General features: G+C 32.8%; 1 protein-coding gene across 1 annotated transcript in view; it reads left to right on the forward strand.

Annotated features, from left to right (window-relative positions):
- LOC133204951 (uncharacterized) overlaps nt 1-12,348 on the forward strand; it is a 35,541-nt gene extending 23,193 nt beyond the window's left edge. Inside the window, exons 10-11 of the mRNA XM_061340694.1 lie at nt 11,664-11,889; nt 12,199-12,348. Of these exons, the coding sequence (XP_061196678.1) occupies nt 11,664-11,889; nt 12,199-12,348 (376 nt within the window). The remainder of the gene's footprint in view (nt 1-11,663; nt 11,890-12,198) is intronic.
- Nucleotides 12,349-20,394: the final 8,046 nt, after the last annotated feature.

Raw genomic sequence — 20,394 nt, forward strand, 5'->3', positions numbered from 1 at the left:
TTTAATTCAGACCAAAAGTGCAGTTTTACAATGATCAGTAAATTATTTCGAAATCAGCTTGGGGATTTGAATTTTCTTTCAATGGAAAAATGCCTTTTGCTGTAGAACAACCATTTTTAATTGTTTCAAACATGAGAAATTTAAAATGCAATTTCTATTCTCTATGTTGTTACCGGTGTGTTATGTCCAATAACTTACGATTTTCATGTACGAAATTTTCGAAATACATGTAGTTTAGCATTTTTTATTTATGGGTACTTTTTGTTCATATGTGATGGAAAAAACTATTTCTTGAGTAAAGCCTGTTAATGGTCGGTAATATTGTGAATACAACATGCTGAAGCAAAATCGAATTTTCGAATCCTTAATATGTACTTTGAAATTTTAATTGTTATCCTTGTGCATCTTTTAATCCAATGAATGGAAAAAATGTCCAAAGCTTTTTAATTGAGATTCACTAAGCCTTAGTTTTAATTTTTTTAAGTGTTTAAATGGTCTGTAACTTTGTGAGTCGGAAATTTTCTTACCTAATGCATTCAAGAATAAATGTTTGCTTATTGACGATCTATATCACTATCATGACATGCACACAGATTTAAAATACACAGTGTAACGTTTGAATTCTTCTCACAAGCAAAGTTGGAAGGGTTGTATGCTTATTAAGGAATAGAAAACACAAAAGTTTGAAAGATTTTTTTTCAAAACTTAATCCTCTCACATTGACAAGTTTCGATATCTGTATAATTAAGTGCCTACAGCTTACTGATGTTTTGCTGCTCCCACGGTAATAAGAATTTGCTGTTTTCTCTAGATTAACACCTAGAATATCGCATCCATCCATGATATAAAAAAAACCCTTGAGCTTCTAGTTAGTCTGTGTTAAAGAGAATGTTCATATTAATTTACAACTTTTCATTTAATTCACTTACCACTCCATTATGAAATTCATCCTTTGTCTGAAATCTTTTTTTCTAAATTATCGATAAATTATATTTTTGCTACAATTATCACGTTTGCTTCTTTAGGCAATGTTTTTCCGAACGTTTGATGTTAGTTGGTATAGGATATCCCTTTATATCTCATGTGAAATTAAATATTTTTCTGGACTTTTCTAAAACTAATGGCATTCTTCTTTCATCTGAAATTCATTTGGAAAACCTCTTTGGGCGCACTAATTGAATTGCTGAAAGATTTTCTTTAATCTATTAAGTCAATTGCTCAAAAGGGGACATGTTATTAAACTGCTTATGAGGAAGTGGCTCAATTTTCCACCCAGGATGTTTCTGGCATAGTCTTCTGGCATTATTTATACATCAGAGAAAGAAAATGTCGCATTTAATTCTTAAGTACAGATACCTAGACTGACCATATAAGTATGTCATATGGATTTATTTCCCTAGAAATCTGGAATTTTTACTTGTAGGTTGAAGAATTCTTCTATCATCTTAAGTGTAAATTCTGCATCTGTGTGGTCTAATGGGGTCAATATATCTCAATTTGCTGATACCAATAAAACTATTATTTTATATTCATTCATTCATATATATTCAGTGAAATTTTCTTTATGAAATCCATAGGAAATCCACAACATTCAAACCCCTATAGCACACACAATACCTTGTCATGGCGCGGTAGAATACACAATAGGAACTAAATATATTTTCAATACATTAAGGACACCAAAATGTATCTTATTTTGACTCAATTTAATTAAAACATTACCTTATCAAGTTGTTGTGAAAATGTAACAATTGTACGGTTAAAATTAATTTGTCATTTTTCCCCTCGCACTTTTCATTTGCGCTATTTAGCTTTCCATGTCAAAATGGCTCTTACGTCTTTTAAGCACAACGGTTCTGTAAGGCGCTAAATCTATAATAAAGATGAATGAATTAAATTTATGAAAAGAAAAATTAGAGATTGTATATAGATATAAGCATTTAATTCTTACTGTAATGCAACTATTATTCGCGTCATATTTTATTCGCGATTCGTCAGTTTTAAATCAATCCGCGACGATCTATTTTTGCGATTGATGAAATATTCTCTGCTCCAAATTCGTATCGTTTCATTGGACTATCGAGATTGAATACTGTTCGTTATCTTCATATTTCATCTCTATAAATACATAGCAAAAATAAATGGTTCGCGGCGATTAATGTTCGCGAATTGAAGAAGGTTGCTAAACTCGCGGATATTTCTCGCACGCTAATAAAAGTTGGTTTACAACATTTTTGGATGTCGTCGGTCGTAAAGCAGCAGTCAGTTCATCAATTTGTTGCTCTTCGACGACCAACAACATCAAGAATAAGAATACAATGCTCATTTAATTACGTATAGAGTATCAGTTTCAATAAGTTATCTTCATATTTCACTACATTTATATCTTCTCTACAAAAAAATTAAGCTTTGAAATCTATTACTGTTCCTAGTATTGCCTTTGTTAAGAAGGCGCAGTAATCTTTTTCTGTAATTTATCTGTTATAAATGTTTATGTATTTATAGAGAAAATGTGGATTAGAGTTTGATTCATATATCTCTTGCATGTTATCCTGTTTAAAGATTTTTACATGAATTACGAATCATTAATATTGTCAGTCATTTGTATTAGATGCCTATTTTGTCTTTAATACTTGAAATACATCTGCCTCAAATAAATTAGAGGTAAACCAGACTCGCTACGATATAACAAGAAAAAAATTCCTTGCTGTAATAACCTTTAGCACTTTTTGTTTGGGTAGAAATTTATTCTAATAATTATCATTCTAATAATTATTATAATTAGAAATTTATTGGGCAGGGGATGCTAACTCCTACATGGCACCTGATCCCACCTCTGATATTTGGAGGTCCTTGTTTGCTCTGCTCCTATTTTATATTGTTTAATGGACTTTTGAGCTTGAATACTGTTCGTTATCTCCATATATTTCATTCTTCGTAGAAACTATAGATCACTCAGATTGCTATTTTCATTTAAAGATCAACAAGGATAAATTGCTAGATGACTGTAAGTTTTGTTTCAATATGATTTTGAAAGCCAACATTGAAAAAAGAAACTATATCAAAACGCAGATGCACTGTCAAGAAAACCACTACATAATGAAATTCTTGATTCAGGTTGGAAAAAATTAAAGCAAAATATAGATAATGTCGCTGATCTTGGAAAGAAAGTAAGACCTGTTAAATAACTCGCATCCAAACTTTCATGTCCTTGGATATTTGGTTATAAGAACCCATGTCAAGTGCTTATACCAGTGACACAGAAATGATATCGGCCGAGCTTGCGAGCTTGCATTTTTCTGTGTCCTTATAACCATATTGACCCTACACTGAAGTCCACAATATTTATATTATTTGATATCCAAACCCATAATCTGACATAGTCATGTTGCTGTACATCTGTTAGACTTGACATCACAATGTTAAAACATGTTTCTGATTTAATGATGTCACCTTTTTCTACGTTATAGGGTGAGTTCACCATGCATCGGACACATATCTTGCTTTGGACAATTTTCAGCAATAAACTTGCATCAAAACCTGAATATATCTGTGTTTCATCTTGTTTCTGTCTTAAAGCCAGATATTTAAACTTTTTAAAGATGTCGATTTTCATCATCATGTTGTGATAAAAATACCAAGATAATGGTCTTAAAGTGACGTCATTTTTGACATCATTAAAGTGGAGTAACCAGAACTTCACTATGCATTGAACACATATTAAGCATGCATCTGACATGTCCATTGCGGATCATGAATAATGCTATACTGACAACTGTTTTTACAGAAATAATAAAATTTAAAATCGACATATTCAGAGAAAATACAAATTATCAATAAATGATAATTAGAAGTGGGCTCTCTTTATTTCTTTAAACTAGATGTTCTATGATAAACCTATAGACCAAAGCGCTAGTTGCCATATTACGAGGCTTTGCATTATCTTAGGTGATGTGATGCAACTAAAATCTCTCCACATTTGTGCATCGATATAGTTAATCAAACATCTTTATGTCACTAATTTTTAAGCATTTCAGGTATTTTAAACGCCACCGCGATAAAGGTTGAACATTTTGCAGTTCAATATACCGTTTGTCAGATGCATGGTGAATATAATCCGATCCATGGTGAATTCTGGCTGATCCAAAAATATCGTTTTTTAATTATATTTAATCAATAGATAGCAACCCATTGTGTTACAATTTCATATCTTAATAACATAATATATGTTAAAATCCACTCTGATAATATTCGCAGTAGCAAGTAAGAGGGTGTCCAATGCATCGTGAACTTACTCTATTGGTTTTTGAGGGATTTGTGCAGGAATAATATACAAAACGTTTGAAGGATTTTAGTTGAGTAGAGGAAGAATAAGATTCTGTAACTTGTTAGTTACTGATTTTTCTCCAACTCGATGTCCTTAAGTCTTTAATTGTCATTAACATGAGTCTTGTCGTTTACAGAATTCTACCATTCGCGGAGAAAAAACTTCGACTTTGGCGCGCCGTTTTAAGTCGTGCGATATCATATTCCGCAAACACGTTTTCGTGTCCATATCACAAACGGACGAACATCATTCGACGTTTTTTCAGCCAATGAAAATTTTTAAAATAATCATCTGATATGATATTTTTATGAAGTTCAAGCAGACAAGGCTTGTAACAAATACAATGAACTTGATTCTTGAAAACCACATTTCAGTCTTTAATACTTTTAACATTCCAGTCAACGAATCTGCATTCGATCTACCCGATCTATACTGGGTTCCTAGTTTTCATAAATTCCTTACAAATAAAGATGAATTGCCTGGTCCAGAAAATGCTCAAACAAGCTTTTACTCCACACAAATATATTAACTGCTGTTATGGAGAAACTTCAGACGTACTATGCTACAGCATATTAGCCAGATATGAATTCTAAAAAAAACTCAACAACAAAAAAAACTTTTAGAAAATTTAAAATCACCGTTGTTTTCTAATGTCAGTAATTCCAAAACTATGATTTTTCTACTCTATTCACTTTATACAATTCCTTTCGATAAGTTAGACTTTTTGATATTATTGAACACTGCTTTTTCAATAAAAATGGAACACAGAAATTTTCGTATCTTGTGATTGGTCATCAACAAAATTACTCTGTTAAAAATCATTATGAACATATAGTCCCTCATTGACAATATCTATGTAGTCTTTGAAGATCTTCGAACAAACTGTTGGAATTTGATGGGCACTTATTGAGCTTCTTTATTAGCCGACCTGTTTTCATATTCTTATAAAGCAGAATTTATTAAAAAAAACGTTTACATAAGAAGAAGAAAAGACTTGCTGTGGACTTCATCTCTACATTCTGATATATCGCCAACGTTCTGCTCAATTAACAATAGTTACTTCCTTTCATATATCGACTCAATATATCCCAGTGAACTCGAAATTAAGGACAACTAAAGGCTACCACATCTGTTTAATATTTAGATGTTTTGCTAGCTATAGACAATATGGACCAACTATCAACTAAATTGTATGACAAATGGGATGACTTCAGCGTTCACATCGTCAAGTTTTTTTTATCTATGTTGTAATATTCTGCTATCAACTGCATATGGTGTTTATGTCTCCCAACTTTTTCCATACTCAAGAGCATGCTCTGAATACGATCAATTCTGAGACCGAAGCAGGCTCCTGACAGATAAGTTGATGTTACAGGAATTTCAACCTTGTTTAAAGTCAGCCTTTCGTAAATTCCATGGACGTTATAATGACCTTGTTTGTAACTACAACCTATCATTGGATCTTATTTTGTCTGACATGTTTGATACCATTTGTTAGGTCATTGCTCTTTATACAAAATTTGATTACGGAGTACTACGTATACCTGATCAATACATAGGCCTCACGGTGGGCGTGACCTGTCGACAAGGAATGCTTACTCCTTCTAGGCACCTGATCCAACTCTAGTGTTCCCATGAGTCCGTGTTTTGCCCTGTTCACAATTCGTTTTGTTTATTGGATTTATGAGATTGAATGCTGTTTGTTATCTTCATATTTTACATTACTTTGTTCTTTATAAATTTCATTTATAATATATCAATATATAACGTATTTACAAGTACACGTATCAATCACCTGATCTTAGGGATAAATTAAAGTTCTTTCTAAATTTTGTAGTAATTTGAAATACGAACATTCATTCTATGAATATTGGTTCTTACTTTTATTTATTCTATGTCTTTAGGATATTCATTCTTATGTATTTTGTTATAACCCCCAACAAGAAGTCCTTTAATCGTTCATGCTAATGGACATTTGCGGAATAGCGGACAATGGACTATAGACTTCAGACTTCGGACTTTAAATAAGGGGAACAGTTCAAAGTGTAGAAATTATTAATCACCTTTTTATTTCATCAATGGCAATTTCAAATCACGATTATCGAATAAACTGTAAATTTCTGTGACATCTATAAATAGGAATAAAAGCGGAATATTAAGTTTACTTTTATAATTCAGTCACAGACGTCACACTGAAAGCCTAAAATAGTACGGAACTTTCTTGCTTAGAAAAGCATTGTATGCCCCACTAATTTACACGCACAGTGTAAGAATCTGAGTTGCTAGTAGTTAAACTTCTTGTTTATTTATTTATCTAATTTACTTTATTATTCTTTACTTTATTTTTTAAATGTAATTAGTATATATTATTTGGTATTATTTATTTTGCCTGTAGGCCTATATTTTACATGCCCCGGAAAAAGTGCTATGTGCCCTAATCAGGCCCGTAGGAAGCAATTTCACTTTGAGGGGGCACAGCCATACATTTTCAGTTGGGGGGACTATCAACTATCAAAATTCCTTGACAAGCAAAAAAAAGGTCATCAGACATTATTACTGAGGGGGCACAAGCATTTAGCAGCTATGCTTTCTATAGTATTCTATATATCGGCAAAATTATTGGGGGGGGGAGGGGGGGGGCACGCCACGGCCATGCTAATGTATATAGAATTTGAACTGAATAGAGATATACATTTGCCTTTGTAGGAAACATGGGTGCAGATTTCTTATCTCATATTATCTAGAAATATAGTGAATTGTTTGTTAATAGATGTGAGACGCCCTTTGTATACAGAATATCCGAACATAACTTTACTATTTATTTAATATTAAAATGATCATTTTAAAGCCAGTACATATAAAATGAAATCCTCCTGAGCATATGTATTGAAATTTTTTTAGTACCTTTGGAACCTACCCCCCCCCCCCATGGGATTTTCGGGTTTAGACATTTCTCTGTTTGTTGCAAAAGATTTAAGTTACACACACCCCCACCCACCACTCACACACACACAGACGCACACTTTCATAATCGATGCTACGGTGCTGAAACCATTACATGCACGGATTTTATTAAATATCGTGAGAAGATTTTGGTTCTTTTTCATTAATAATTGAGAAAAATGAGCCAAAATCGTAACAAGGCATATTTTGTCTCCGAGAAAAAGCTTTTATTTATTTTCATTAAATTTGTTTTCGAAATGTTCCATCGTGTTTATATGAAATAAGACATTTTTCTTATCAGTGTTTCTACAGAGAGTTTTAAATTGACAAATGCATTCCACACAGTTCACAATATTATAAGTAAATAAATAAAACTAGCCAATTGTACGTAAAGAAAAATGGAGAGGCATGATGCAACTAGGGCCCAAAACGTGCAGTACCCGCAATTGATGGAACGTCCTAGTTTGTAACAGATATTCCTCATTGAACCTCAACGGTTATTTTATTAGGGACTTCGAATCTACCATGCCATACACGTTGAAATAATAACTGATAATTAAGGGAGAATACATCATATAGACTGTGTTTTTCCTGGCTAAATGATGCGCAAGGGTACATTCGATGGCAAATAAATAAATAAATGAATAAAATAAACTGGCCAAGATCTGGATGATTTGTACTTTTCACCTTTAGATTAAAACCCAGATTTTTACTATTGACTTTTTTTTCAAATTATCAACAAACCATGCGGGAAATGCATGAACTTTGATAAAGTTTTGTCATCATCGGAAGTTGTACGTTCAATTTGTAAATTAAAAAAAAAACGTACAGAATGTGTTTCAATCATTGCTGAGATTGTAGCAGGACTTGTTTGTACCTGTTAATTGATGCTTTTCAGATTAACTGCCAAATATTGTTGTTATTCTGAGAATTTAATTTAGATTTGACTTAAAGGCACAATTATAGTTATTTCGAAACATTTCAAAATGTTTGAAGTTATATACATCTACATATAAATAAATTTTCTGCAAAATGTTTAATCATACCAATCAAATTAATAATTTCAACACTACACTTCGATTAAAATTTATTAATAGTTTACATTTTTAGATGATTTGTTATAACTTGATCTTTCTCAATTTTTTATACCGGTCCCCATGAAAAGTCTGCTTTTAAAGTCTGAAGTCCGAAGTCCGCTGTACGCTATTTCGCAAATGTCCAATATGACTTTAAATGTTGTATATTGTATTTCTTTATGAATTCAATGTGGGTACATTAGATCACCTGAGCTAATATCTAAGTAAGCTCTCTGGTAATTTTTCTTTTTAATTAACTAACTTTTTGTATGCATTTGTTACCATTTCCCATTTTTAGATGAGGCAAGTCGCCCGCGTGGCGCAGTGGTTAGAGTAAGGAGTTGATCCTTACGTCGCAGGTTCGAATCCCACTGTGGGACGTGGAGACCGGTCCTTCGGATGAGACCGTATAAACCGACGTCTTGTGTCGCAGTAGGTGCTGGCACGAAAAAGATCCATCACTGCTCAATGGCCCTCAGAGCCGAGTATAAATTTGCAGCTCTTCACCGGCAAGTGGTGGCGTCTCCATATGAGTGAAAAATTCTCCAGAGGGACGTTAAACAAGAAACAAACAAAATACATGTAGATGAGTCCGAAGTTGATAAAGAATAGCATCATGAAAATCTTTAAAATCAAGTATTTCAAACAGCACAATGAATCAAAGATAATATTGAGAGTATTTGCCCTTAAGGCCTTACGGATACTTACATGTATTTAGGCACTAGTAGTAATATTGATTGAAAAATTTCATCATAAATACGAAATATTGTTGAACAGAGATTGACCATTTATATTTAATGTTGCGTTTCGCTCTTAACTGACAATTTCATAGACGCGTGTGTACATTACCTGTGTACATTACGATAATTTGTTGGTTTTTTTTTTCTTTTTTGTGTCAGAAAGCTATTGACGGGCCGTGGGCAGGGCATATTACATGTATTCCTAAAGAAAATCCGAAAATTAATTTAATAATGATTAAAAATACTGTATTGTATACCGGTTGTCATGTTTAAAAGGTTCTGGCTGTGTTCCAAACGAGTTCATAGTCTCTAACACTTAATTGTAATGATAGGAAAGGAATCAGGTGATTAAGAGTTTATATGAAATGTGAAAATAACAAATAGTCCTTATGTTCAAAAGTCCAATTAAACAATACAAATTGAGAGCAGAGAAGACAGGAACCCTGAAAACATCGGAGGTGGGATTAGGTGCTGTGGAGGAGTAAGCCTCCCATGTCGACCGTTCACATCCACCATGAGCCCTTTGTCTTAATTGGGAAAGTGCAAGACATCCCTCTAGATGATTCTTTTTATCCAACCCATAGATGACCGATTTGATGCGACTGTAATTTGTGTGGTTTAGAGAATCTTTTAACCAAATACCTAAACTTAGTAAGCCGAATAATTTTTTTATTCTAAATTTACTAAAATCATGGTCCATATCAAGAAATCTAGAACCTTGCACCCTGTAAGAAATTTTAAAATTTGCCTGTCAAATTAAGTAAAAGAAGTTACCAAAAAAGGATTAAGTTTTTATTAAGCTTGACCTTTTTTTTTTTTTTTGGGGGGGGGGGGGAGTGTTTGTTTCCAAAAAGATATGAGATGCCTTGGGATTGCGACACTACTTCTGCAAATTAAAAATTATCAAAATTTGATGAACAATTTTCCTTGGTAAATACCAAATATTTTGGTATTGATAAAAGTCCATTTCTTGAGTTGTGAAGCATGTATTTAGTATATACTAATGATAGAGTTGTCTTTCGTATAATTCTATATTTTAAGAAAGACGCACATGACACGTCAATACCTCCATTTTTTTAGTAAAGTTATATCAATATACAATTTATGTGATTTTTCTCTCCAAAATGCAATTGAGTAGCGGTAGTCAAAGGATAAAAGTAAGGTCACAGTATTAGCACGTGACTCTTAAAGAAAGAAATACCGAAGGGTGGAGTAATCAAGAAACTGTGATTATATTGTGGTACAATTGTAGAACACCACCACTGGAAAGTCCTACAATCTTGAAAGCCGCAGATTGAACATCTTCAACACTTCAAAATAACGATCCATAATAGCGAATGCGCAGTAAATGACTTCACACGACATCTTAACGAAGTAAAACACATAAAAGACTGTACCCTTTTAAAAAGTGTATAATCTGTCAAAATTAGAAGAATCAACATATCGGACATAATCGTTTCATTGATTATTAAGTAAGCGGTATGTACATGTATGCTGCTGAAAGTCTGTTGCCTAAAATGATCAAATAAGCCGATTGGATGTATTGTAAAAATATGTTTTGCAGTAAATCATTTTTAGCAATGATTTATTTACGATGAATGCATGTGAACATTTTGATATTCGATACAGAACCTAAAAGGACTATCGATCCACAAAATAATATGAAAGAATATTCAACACTAAGGCTGCTTTTATCATCTTCTAAACGTCCTTTGTAACAACATTCCATGAGTTCTCTCACAGCGCAACAACAATGTTCCATATAAACGCTAGACTTACAAGTTCAGAATTTCAAATCGAAAGTTCTCTATACCATTTACACATTAAGTAAATTGTATTTTATTTCTCACGATTGAAAGTACATATGCACTTTGATCAATATCTTAAATAAGAACAATTTCATCCCCAGGAAAGCCCCTCAGACGTCTGCATCAATGAACATATAGACTGGTATAGTTTATTTGGATCTTGCTTGATCCACTTTAAGCAGATATTGTCAAAACAGGTTAAACTGGATTCATAACTGATCTGGTTTGATCTCATTATCTGTGATTATATAGCTCCACTGAAGGGTGACAAATTTTAATAACCATTATAGTCATTAATGATTTGGCAAACATTTGGCAGTAGATAAAATCCTAATTCTTAATACTGTACTTCGTAGTGCAAACCTATCATTAACAAGAACTCTATCAATGAAAACAGGAAGCCAAATTTGTCTTTCTTGCTGATTTTAGGAAACATCATCACGAACAAAACTGAAAAAATCCCTATTTGACCCAAAAAGTGTAACTGATCATAAGTGTCACTAATTTGTTTCAGAGAAAAGGCTTTTGTATTCTCAGAACACTTCTAAGTACACTTAAGATATCCAAAGGATATAAGAATTGAAGTTATGAAACTTCTTACACAGGCATATTTTTTCATGAAGCGGTCAAGCCTAGATTAAAATTATTGCCCATGTATCCTTACGCTCTATTAAAACTAAATATATTTTATTTAAATAAATTTATCTTGTTCTGATTATACTTTTCTGTTTATTGTTTTAAACAAAAAATATTCCTACATATTTTGCAGTTTATTCCAAACCCATCCAGAGGTACAAGACGCTTTTCTTCCATTCCAACAATTGTCGATGGAAGACATGGAACACAGTGCTGTCTTACGATCACACGCCCTCCGTGTCATGGGAACAGTTGATAAATGTCTTACCCGGATACGTACGCCGCTAAAACTTCAGAAACTAATGCACGAATTGGGGGAAAGGCATGTCCATTATAACGCCAAATATGATTTCATAGATGTAAGATGCTAGTAATGTTTGTTGAAATTAATTTGATGATGTGTCCTGAATTGAGATAGAATACTGTACAGTCAGTTTAATTCATGGTTTTCAATGTTCGTGGGTAACTAAAATTTTACTGAATTGTGCATTTTGTGGGGACGTACTTTCTTGAGTAACTCGTATAGAAAAAGATTCAATGAATCAATACTTTGACAAAGTTCGTTCTTGCTGATGTAAATTCGTAGTTAAGGGTGACCCACGAAATCCACGAACATTGATTTTCCATGAACAATCATGATTCTGCTGTATATGAAACTGTATTTATAGATGGTGGGAAGACAATTTGTACACGCCATACAACCTCATCTTCAGGACACCTGGAATAAAGATCTAGAAGAGGCTTGGTCTCAGCTTTTTAGGGTCTTGTGTTACCATATGAAGAAAGGAATGGTAGACACAAATGCAAATGCAGATTAAAACAGTACACTTGTATATGTACATCGAACGCGCAGAATACCAATCCCTTCGTACATGTAGTAATTTAAAACAAATGTACATATTGATTGAACTTATCAACTGAAGAGACATGTTTATTTATACACAGGCTGACAGCATGATATACTGAACTGAAAAAAAAAGCTTTTAAAAAATGATTTCCAAAAATGCCCAAAATGAATCAAATTTCTCTATTAGCTGACTGGAAATCTACCTATATTTAAAAGCGGCAATAGACACATGGACATACTGTAAATCTAGAACCAAAGAACGATCCTTGAATTTTTGTTTTGTCATTACATTATGCAACATATGTTAGTTAGTGTACTGGAGGAAGAATGCATTATTAATCAAGTCAATATCTTCTTAAAATCATATTTTTAGAACACAAATGGGTTTCCTTCAACAAATATATGTAGATTACCCTATGTTGACTTTATTTCGTTTCGTGTTGTTTAAGTGTGTTTCCTTTATCGGATTATTCCTCAATGATTTATAGTTTCCACTTAACAAAAATCTGGTAAGCACCAAGTAAAAAATGGAGAATTCTTATAAACCTATTCTCGATGGGCTTTTCAAACGGCAACTCAGTGCCAACTGTTAACAATTGTTTTGTAACAAAATCAATATTTCATCCTTACTTTCAAAAGAGTCAGATGAATATATATTTGAAAATGAATATTGCTCACTTAGAAAAATGTGAAGAATTTTACTGATATAGAAGAATATATATAGAGTGATAATAGAATTATTTGTGAAATAAAAAGCTGTGGCTAGTTATGATGGTACTTTTACATCAACAGTTTTATCCTACTTATGTTCTCTTTGGCAAATTTCTGAAGTTTGTTTGTTTTGTATGTTTGTTTATTGTTTAACGTCCCTCTTGAGAATTTTTCACTCATATGGAGACGCTACCACTTGCCGTTGGAGGGCTGCAAATTTATACCTAGTATACTCGGCACTTAGGGCCATTGAGCAGTGATGGATCTTTTTCGTGCCAACACCTACTGCGACACGGGACCTCGGTTTATACTGTCTATATATATATATATATATGGGCCACAGTTACTCAGGTGAGCGGTGTGGCCCATGGGCCTTTTTTGTAGTATAATCAAATTCTCCAATTTTATGTATATTAAGAAAATCCCCAAACACCATGAAAAAGGATTTGGACAATTTTATTTTTCCGACTGCCCTCCCTCCTTTTCGGAAATGAAGCTACGTGCCTTTGGTAGTGCTTGACTAGAATTTTGTCCAAATTTTGTATATTAGAAAATTTTTCTTTCGTTTTTCTATTAATCGATGTTAGATTCTCTTTCACATGGCAGTTTAAAATAAATCAAAGATTTTTAGAAAATCGATATGTGTTCCCTTGTCTACTTTTTTACGCTTGCATAGAGAAATAAATGATTTGAACTGGATTAAAATTCGGTGGAGAATTTATGAAGTTCATTCGAACTACACTTCACGACCTGAATGGCTTTTGGTAAGGTATATGTACTTTGAAGGATATAATTCTGCTGTTTAATCCGAATTTTATTTCAGAGCAATTCAATCGTCAGGAAATCCTTATGGACGTCGGAATCAATTCGTAAACAGCTTGACATAGGTCTCATGGACAAATTAACTCCGCTGATCCACTTAAACCAGATATTGTCAGAACAGGTTAAATTGGACTCATCAGTAATTTGTTTTGATCATAAATTGCAACATTATCAAGCTAATCGATATGTATAGAAACATAAACTGCTCCTAGAAACATCCATCAATAAATCAAATATTCCACATCCAAGGTTCCATCACAGTCTATCATTTAGACGTTTTACGTAATGTAATTCGCTTTGACATGCTATAAAATTAATTGACCATTCCTGAAGCACCTTTTAAACTTTTTTTTCAATTATACTTACTGGTGTAGGATGGTTATAAACCAAATAAACTGATCTAACGAAAGAGCGGCGTTTTTGTACAAATTATTTTCAATAACCTAGCATTGGACAAAATAATTATAACGAGATTCAATAACCTGGCATTGGACAAAATAATTATAATGAGGAATCGGTTTCTCAAAGGTGTCATTGTTTGTAAACTTAAGATGTCTTAGACTGCTAGTTAAAACAGTATTTGGAAAATGAAAAGAAAATTTTTGTATTAAAAAAAATGAAAATTAGTACTTCATCATAGTTCATGCATACTTCATGATTTATCTAGTAATAAAAACGTGAAGATAACAAACAGGTCCTTAAACCAGACCTTCAAAAAATACAAAATTGTGAACAGGGCATAAAACACGGACCCCAGTAAATTCCAAAGGTGGGATCAGGTGCTAGGAGGAGTGTGCATCCCTCGATGAGCGGTTACATCCGCCGTGAGCCCTATGTATTAATCAGGTAAACGGAACATTCCGTAGTTAAATCTAGTATTAAAACAAAGGTCTAACAATTGGTATAAAACACGTCAGGCAAAATACGACCAATAATGGGTTATATTTGATAACAATTAAGGCTATTACAGCGACCATAGAATCTACGAAAGGCTGACTGAAAACGAAGTTGTTGAAATCCCTGTAACATCAACTTATCTGTCAGTAGCCTGCCTCAGTTTAATTAATACGAAGAATTATGATTTAAATTTCTCTTTTTATGAACACTTTTTTTAAATTTGAATGTGAATTTGAATTCTTATCAAAACAAACAAGAACACGCAAAAGAACCATTTAAACCAACCGAGATAATGATAGAATTAAGTCCACCTAAAACACTTAAACGTTGGCATGCTACTTCATTAAAACTCATTACATGCCAGGAAAACTCGTCATGTGATTAAAAAAACATGCTGTTATGTGAACAAACTAATCAGTGTCGACGATCAAATCAGAGTAAATCCGCTCGAAAGAGGATAAATTGTTGTCATTATTGATGAACAGAGATGCAGTTTAAAGTCACGAAGAAAAATCAAAGGATAAGTGATTTTATGACGAGAAACAAATTTCTGAAACTCTCAAATTGTATCTTTCAGCCATATTCTTCTGATCTCACTATCCCGAGAATCCCATTTCGGGACTTGGAGACCAATCCTTTGGATAAGATTAAGGTCCTGTGTCGCAGTAGATGTTGAGACGAAAAGGGTCCCTCATTGCTCAATGGCGATTTCGTGTCTAGAAAAAATCTTAATTGGTATGCCTCCAAAGGCAACTGGTGGCATCAGAACATTAGTGAAAATTTCCCGAGGAGACTTAAAGCAACAAGCAAACAAACGTTTTCTCAACTTGAATTTTAATCATTGAGAGAACATGGTCATTAGCCATGTCTCACTTCTCATCATGCTGACATTTTTTTATATATAAAATGAATTTATATTCCGAAGAAGGGTTTTTCGTACTCCGGTATCTACTGGAGTATAAAAACTCATTGTCATATCAATTTTTAAACAATATTAAAGATGATCACTCTCAACCAGACACAAGTTCCTTAGTGAGTACAATCTGTTCTATAAAGAACATTTTATCTCTACTCTGGAATCTTGAAATTCAAATCAAGACAATGAATTACATAAAACTACGTGATCCTGTCTAATGTCTCTGAAAATTATGTCTCAAATACATGAAAATATGAACAGTTACCATGCTCAAAAGTCCAGTTAAACTATGCAGTATTAGAGCAGAGCAAACGTTGACTTACGAAAACATCAGAGGTGGAAACATATGCCATGGAGGAGTAAGCGCGTCGCATCCGCTATGAGCTCTTCGTTTTAGATCGGGTAAACGGAGATATATCCGCGGTATCAAAAATTGACCTTAATATTTATGTTAAATACGTCAGTCAGTATTCGACCTAAATACATCTAAAGCAGTTGAGAAGAATACGAACGCTATGATAATTAATGTAAAATTACAAAGAAAACATTGAAAAAAGATTGACATAAAAAAAGATAAATTGTAAGGCCTTATAATTGGAAGCTTTGTTTTCAATTTTAGAACCTTGTTAAATGATTTTTATTATTCCTTCCGCTAGGAATGATACCTCTTGAAATTAGCTTTAACATGTTTATTAAATAAGCCTAGAATGTATTAAATTAATATATGATAATTCTATTTTTCTTAAAGGGAATTGGCAAAAAAATGAAATGTTGTTCTCATGAATAGAAAAAAAATGACGTTTTGAAATAAATAAGATCTTCAAATTCATTATTTATGTATGTTTACATGTACCTCTCACCGATAGAAAATAAAATCATCAGAGAGTTGAATGTCATTTATATTACAAAACATGCGGCTGAAAATAAATGACATAAAAGAATACACAAATAAAACTAGTACCTCCAAGTTAAAAACAATGATAAATACAACTGCACAATAGAGTGCATGAATTTGTAAAAGCAGTTTTATATCATGACCAGAAAACATGCATACAAAAGAGGATATAATTCAAATTTACCTATATCAAAATACTCAAGTCTAGCACCTGCAGTTCTATGGCAAAAATGTAACTTTACATCCTAAAAAAGCAAAATTGCAATACTCTGTATCATCAAACTTGTGTGACTAGCATATCATACTTATAGACTAGAAATAAATGAGTAATGTTAAACATAGTTATATCACAACTAGCACCAGTGATAAATACCCCTATGGAGGCGCTATCCCCCCTCAACAAGGTAGACAATATACACTGGAGAAACACATTGGCAACGTTATACCAATGTTTGAGACGTAACATTATCTGTAAATGATTCACGATATCATACATATATGTTACATAAAGAAAAATGGAGGACATTTCGCTGCTTCCCATATCTAACATGGTTCACATTATTCTCTTCTACCAGGAGAAAGAAAAGCAAGGCTAGATACATTTCATTTGGTAAATAAAGATATTTTTCAATTGATTGGATGACTTGAAAGCTGGTTAAGAGAGTCTGGGTATTGACCATCTAAATCAAAATGACTGATGTCTAATGCCTCATAATTCAAAAATGAAAGAGATTTTTATCCAAAAGTATTGGAAAGGGTAGGGGAGTCTAGCCTTTTATTTTTATTTGAACTGATAATCAGTATGAAATTGAAAGTAATCTACATAAACAGTGTTAAATATGAAATATGGAGACAACGAACAGTATTTAAGTTCAAATGTCAATTCAAACAATACAAATCAGGAGCAGAGCAAACACGGACCTCTAAAACATCAGAGGCGGGATCAGATGCCATGAAGGAGTGAGCATACCCTGCCAACCGGTCACACCCACTGTGTGTTCCTTGTCATGATCGGGGAAAACGGAAAAATCCGTTGACAATTCCGTGTGTAAATAATGGCCTAACGATTAGTATGAAAAACGCCAGTCAGTATTTGACTGAATAATAGATTGTATTTGCTGACAAGGTCATTGTATCGAGCATATACCTTAGGAAATGATGACTTTAAACAAGACTGATGATATTCTTGTTTCATCAACTTGTTTGTCAGTAGCTTGAACCGTTTTAGAAATTGTTCATACGTAGAGTATGCTCTTGCATACATGTATCTAATCAACTGAGAGACATAAACCCAATATGCAGGTGATAAGGGTATATCGCTATATAAGTAAGGGAAATTGACGATCGAAAGATTGAAGTCATCACGTTTATCATAAAGCTTGGTTGTTAGGTTACAACCCATTAACTTCTTTTTTTAGTAAAATATCCAAACTTTCATTTGAGTCTATAAATCATTTTAACAAGATGTAATAATAAAAAAAACATAAACAAGTTAGACTTCTCTTTTTTTGCAATCTATATGAAAATGTTACATAGTGCTAGAAGTTGTAAGTTGACTTTAGTTAAATGGATCATTTTAAATTCATACCCAACTTAAAGTGTCAGAAACAATCAAACATGCAAATTATGACACAGTAACATGTACAGGGGGATTGAGAAATTCTATGTAACCCTTGAATGCTACAGTAAGTCAGTCTATTCTGTATTTTTACGCAATGTTAATAAAAACATCGATTCTCTGTCGAGGCTTCAAGGTTGGCTGTGTTGCAATAAAGAAATAGACCTCAAATCAATGTTTGCTTGTCAAGAATATAATATTGGATCTACATAAAAAAAGAACGATTGAATGATATTACGTTTAGAGTGCATATCGGTTATGGTGATTCCTTACGTAATTCTTTGTATTCTCGAAGGCAATTATTTCAAATTCTACAAATCAACCGAAACATAAATGTGATACTTTTACTATAAGCAATTGTTTTGCTTTCGACATGATTCTAATGAAAATGTCACAAATTTTTCTATGCATATAAATCGTATTACAATTAGATAAAACGTTCATGATGTTGCAAAATTCTATATTATAAAGTTTGTTCTTTAGGATTTACATTCCTGTCTTAATAGGATGGTTGATCCAAAACTAGTGTCACTAGTACGGGCAGTGGAAAAGGTAAAAAAAAATGCAAAACGAACAATTAATTTTCAAAAACATACTGAAATACATAATAAACAGCTTAAAACGAAATTAACAGGCTCGATTCTAAAATCAAACCGATCATCGATGCAAAACCAACAGTCATTGACTTTATTGATGGCGCGAGAGTCTGTGATTTTTGTCAAACCAATGTGTTCAACTCTGTAATCTCTTTAACACATGTAAGCTGAATTTGTAAATAGTAAATTTGTAATTTGCAAATTGTTATATTTAAAACTATTGTGTCCAAAATATAAAAGAAAACTATGTCAAACACAACATAATTATTCGTAGACTTGTGAATTGTCAATTTGTATTAAAAAAAAAAAAAAAAAAAAAAAGAGAGAGAGAAAAGAAAAAATAAATAAATTTATTACGTTGCAATACACTGCATGCCCTCAGCCCAAATAAGTTTACCGATATATAGTATGTTAGAAAACGTAGCTACTTCATGCCTTTGCCCCTTAATGATAAAGTCCGGTGACCTTTTTACCATTTTTCAAGGAAGTTTTGCTTGAAAGTGCCCCATAAACTGAAAATGTTTGATTGTGCCCCTGTCCAACCTGAAATTACCTCCTACAAGCCTTTGATAATGCCCAAAACGTAGAATAAACGTTTTATAGAAAAAATCATAGTCGATGTATATTTTTATGAGGCTGCGAGTATGATTTTTTAATAAAATAAATTAAATGTTTATTCTACCTTTATTTTTTTCATATTGAACACATTGTTAATATGCTAAAAGAATAAATGATTCAAAATCAAAATGTATTTTAAAAAAATTGAAATCCATTCGACCAGTTTGTGAATAAGTTTCAGAAAAGTGGGGGTTGGGTTCCTGTATAGAAGTTCATGCGGCTTATCTTAACAAATTAACTTCCAAATCAACCAAATCCAGCTGTCTCTGAGGCTGTTTGAAAAAGAAGATAATACGTGGGAGGGGGGAGGTGTCTATGATCGAAACTTCCTGAAGTTTCCATTTTAAAAACAGTACATGTGTATATATATATATATATATATGGAATTTTATTGAATTAAAATCTAAATAGGCGTTCTTACAACAACCCTATGTTTTTGTTCTTTGCACCTATTGAACTGAGGTTTCCCTGAAATATCAAGTGTGTCCTAACTTCAAATTTGCGTTTGCCTTTTTCTCCACTGTACAATGTATATCCCATACCTACTTTCTGGAAGAGAAAAAAAATCGGTACTCCGGCATTGTTAAAATAATAATCAGACAACAAATTTCGTAGTTATAGAAAGATGCAGCAGGGACAGACCCTCACCAACACCAAAACTTAGAATTTTCAATTTTGTTAACCTCAGATAATTAAGTAGCATAAAGAGGAAATAATACAGGTGAAATGGACCCGTTATATGCACCCCCTTCCCCTTCATGCATCATCATTTTTAAGCAAAAACTTTGAAGTAGTGGATTGAATGTAGACTTACATTTAAACAATGCAGATCATGGGAATTATATAAACTGGGGTTAAATCCATCTTAGTCTGTGTGTATTTTAAAAAATCAGATTTGAAATCAAATTTAAGAAATACAATTCAAGCAAAACACTATCAGTGTA

This window comes from Saccostrea echinata, unplaced genomic scaffold (genome assembly GCF_033153115.1).
Source record: "Saccostrea echinata isolate AGI-Se365-2 ecotype Australia unplaced genomic scaffold, CSIRO_AGI_Sech_v1 ptg000054l, whole genome shotgun sequence".
Classification (NCBI taxonomy): Eukaryota; Metazoa; Mollusca; class Bivalvia; order Ostreida; family Ostreidae; genus Saccostrea; species Saccostrea echinata.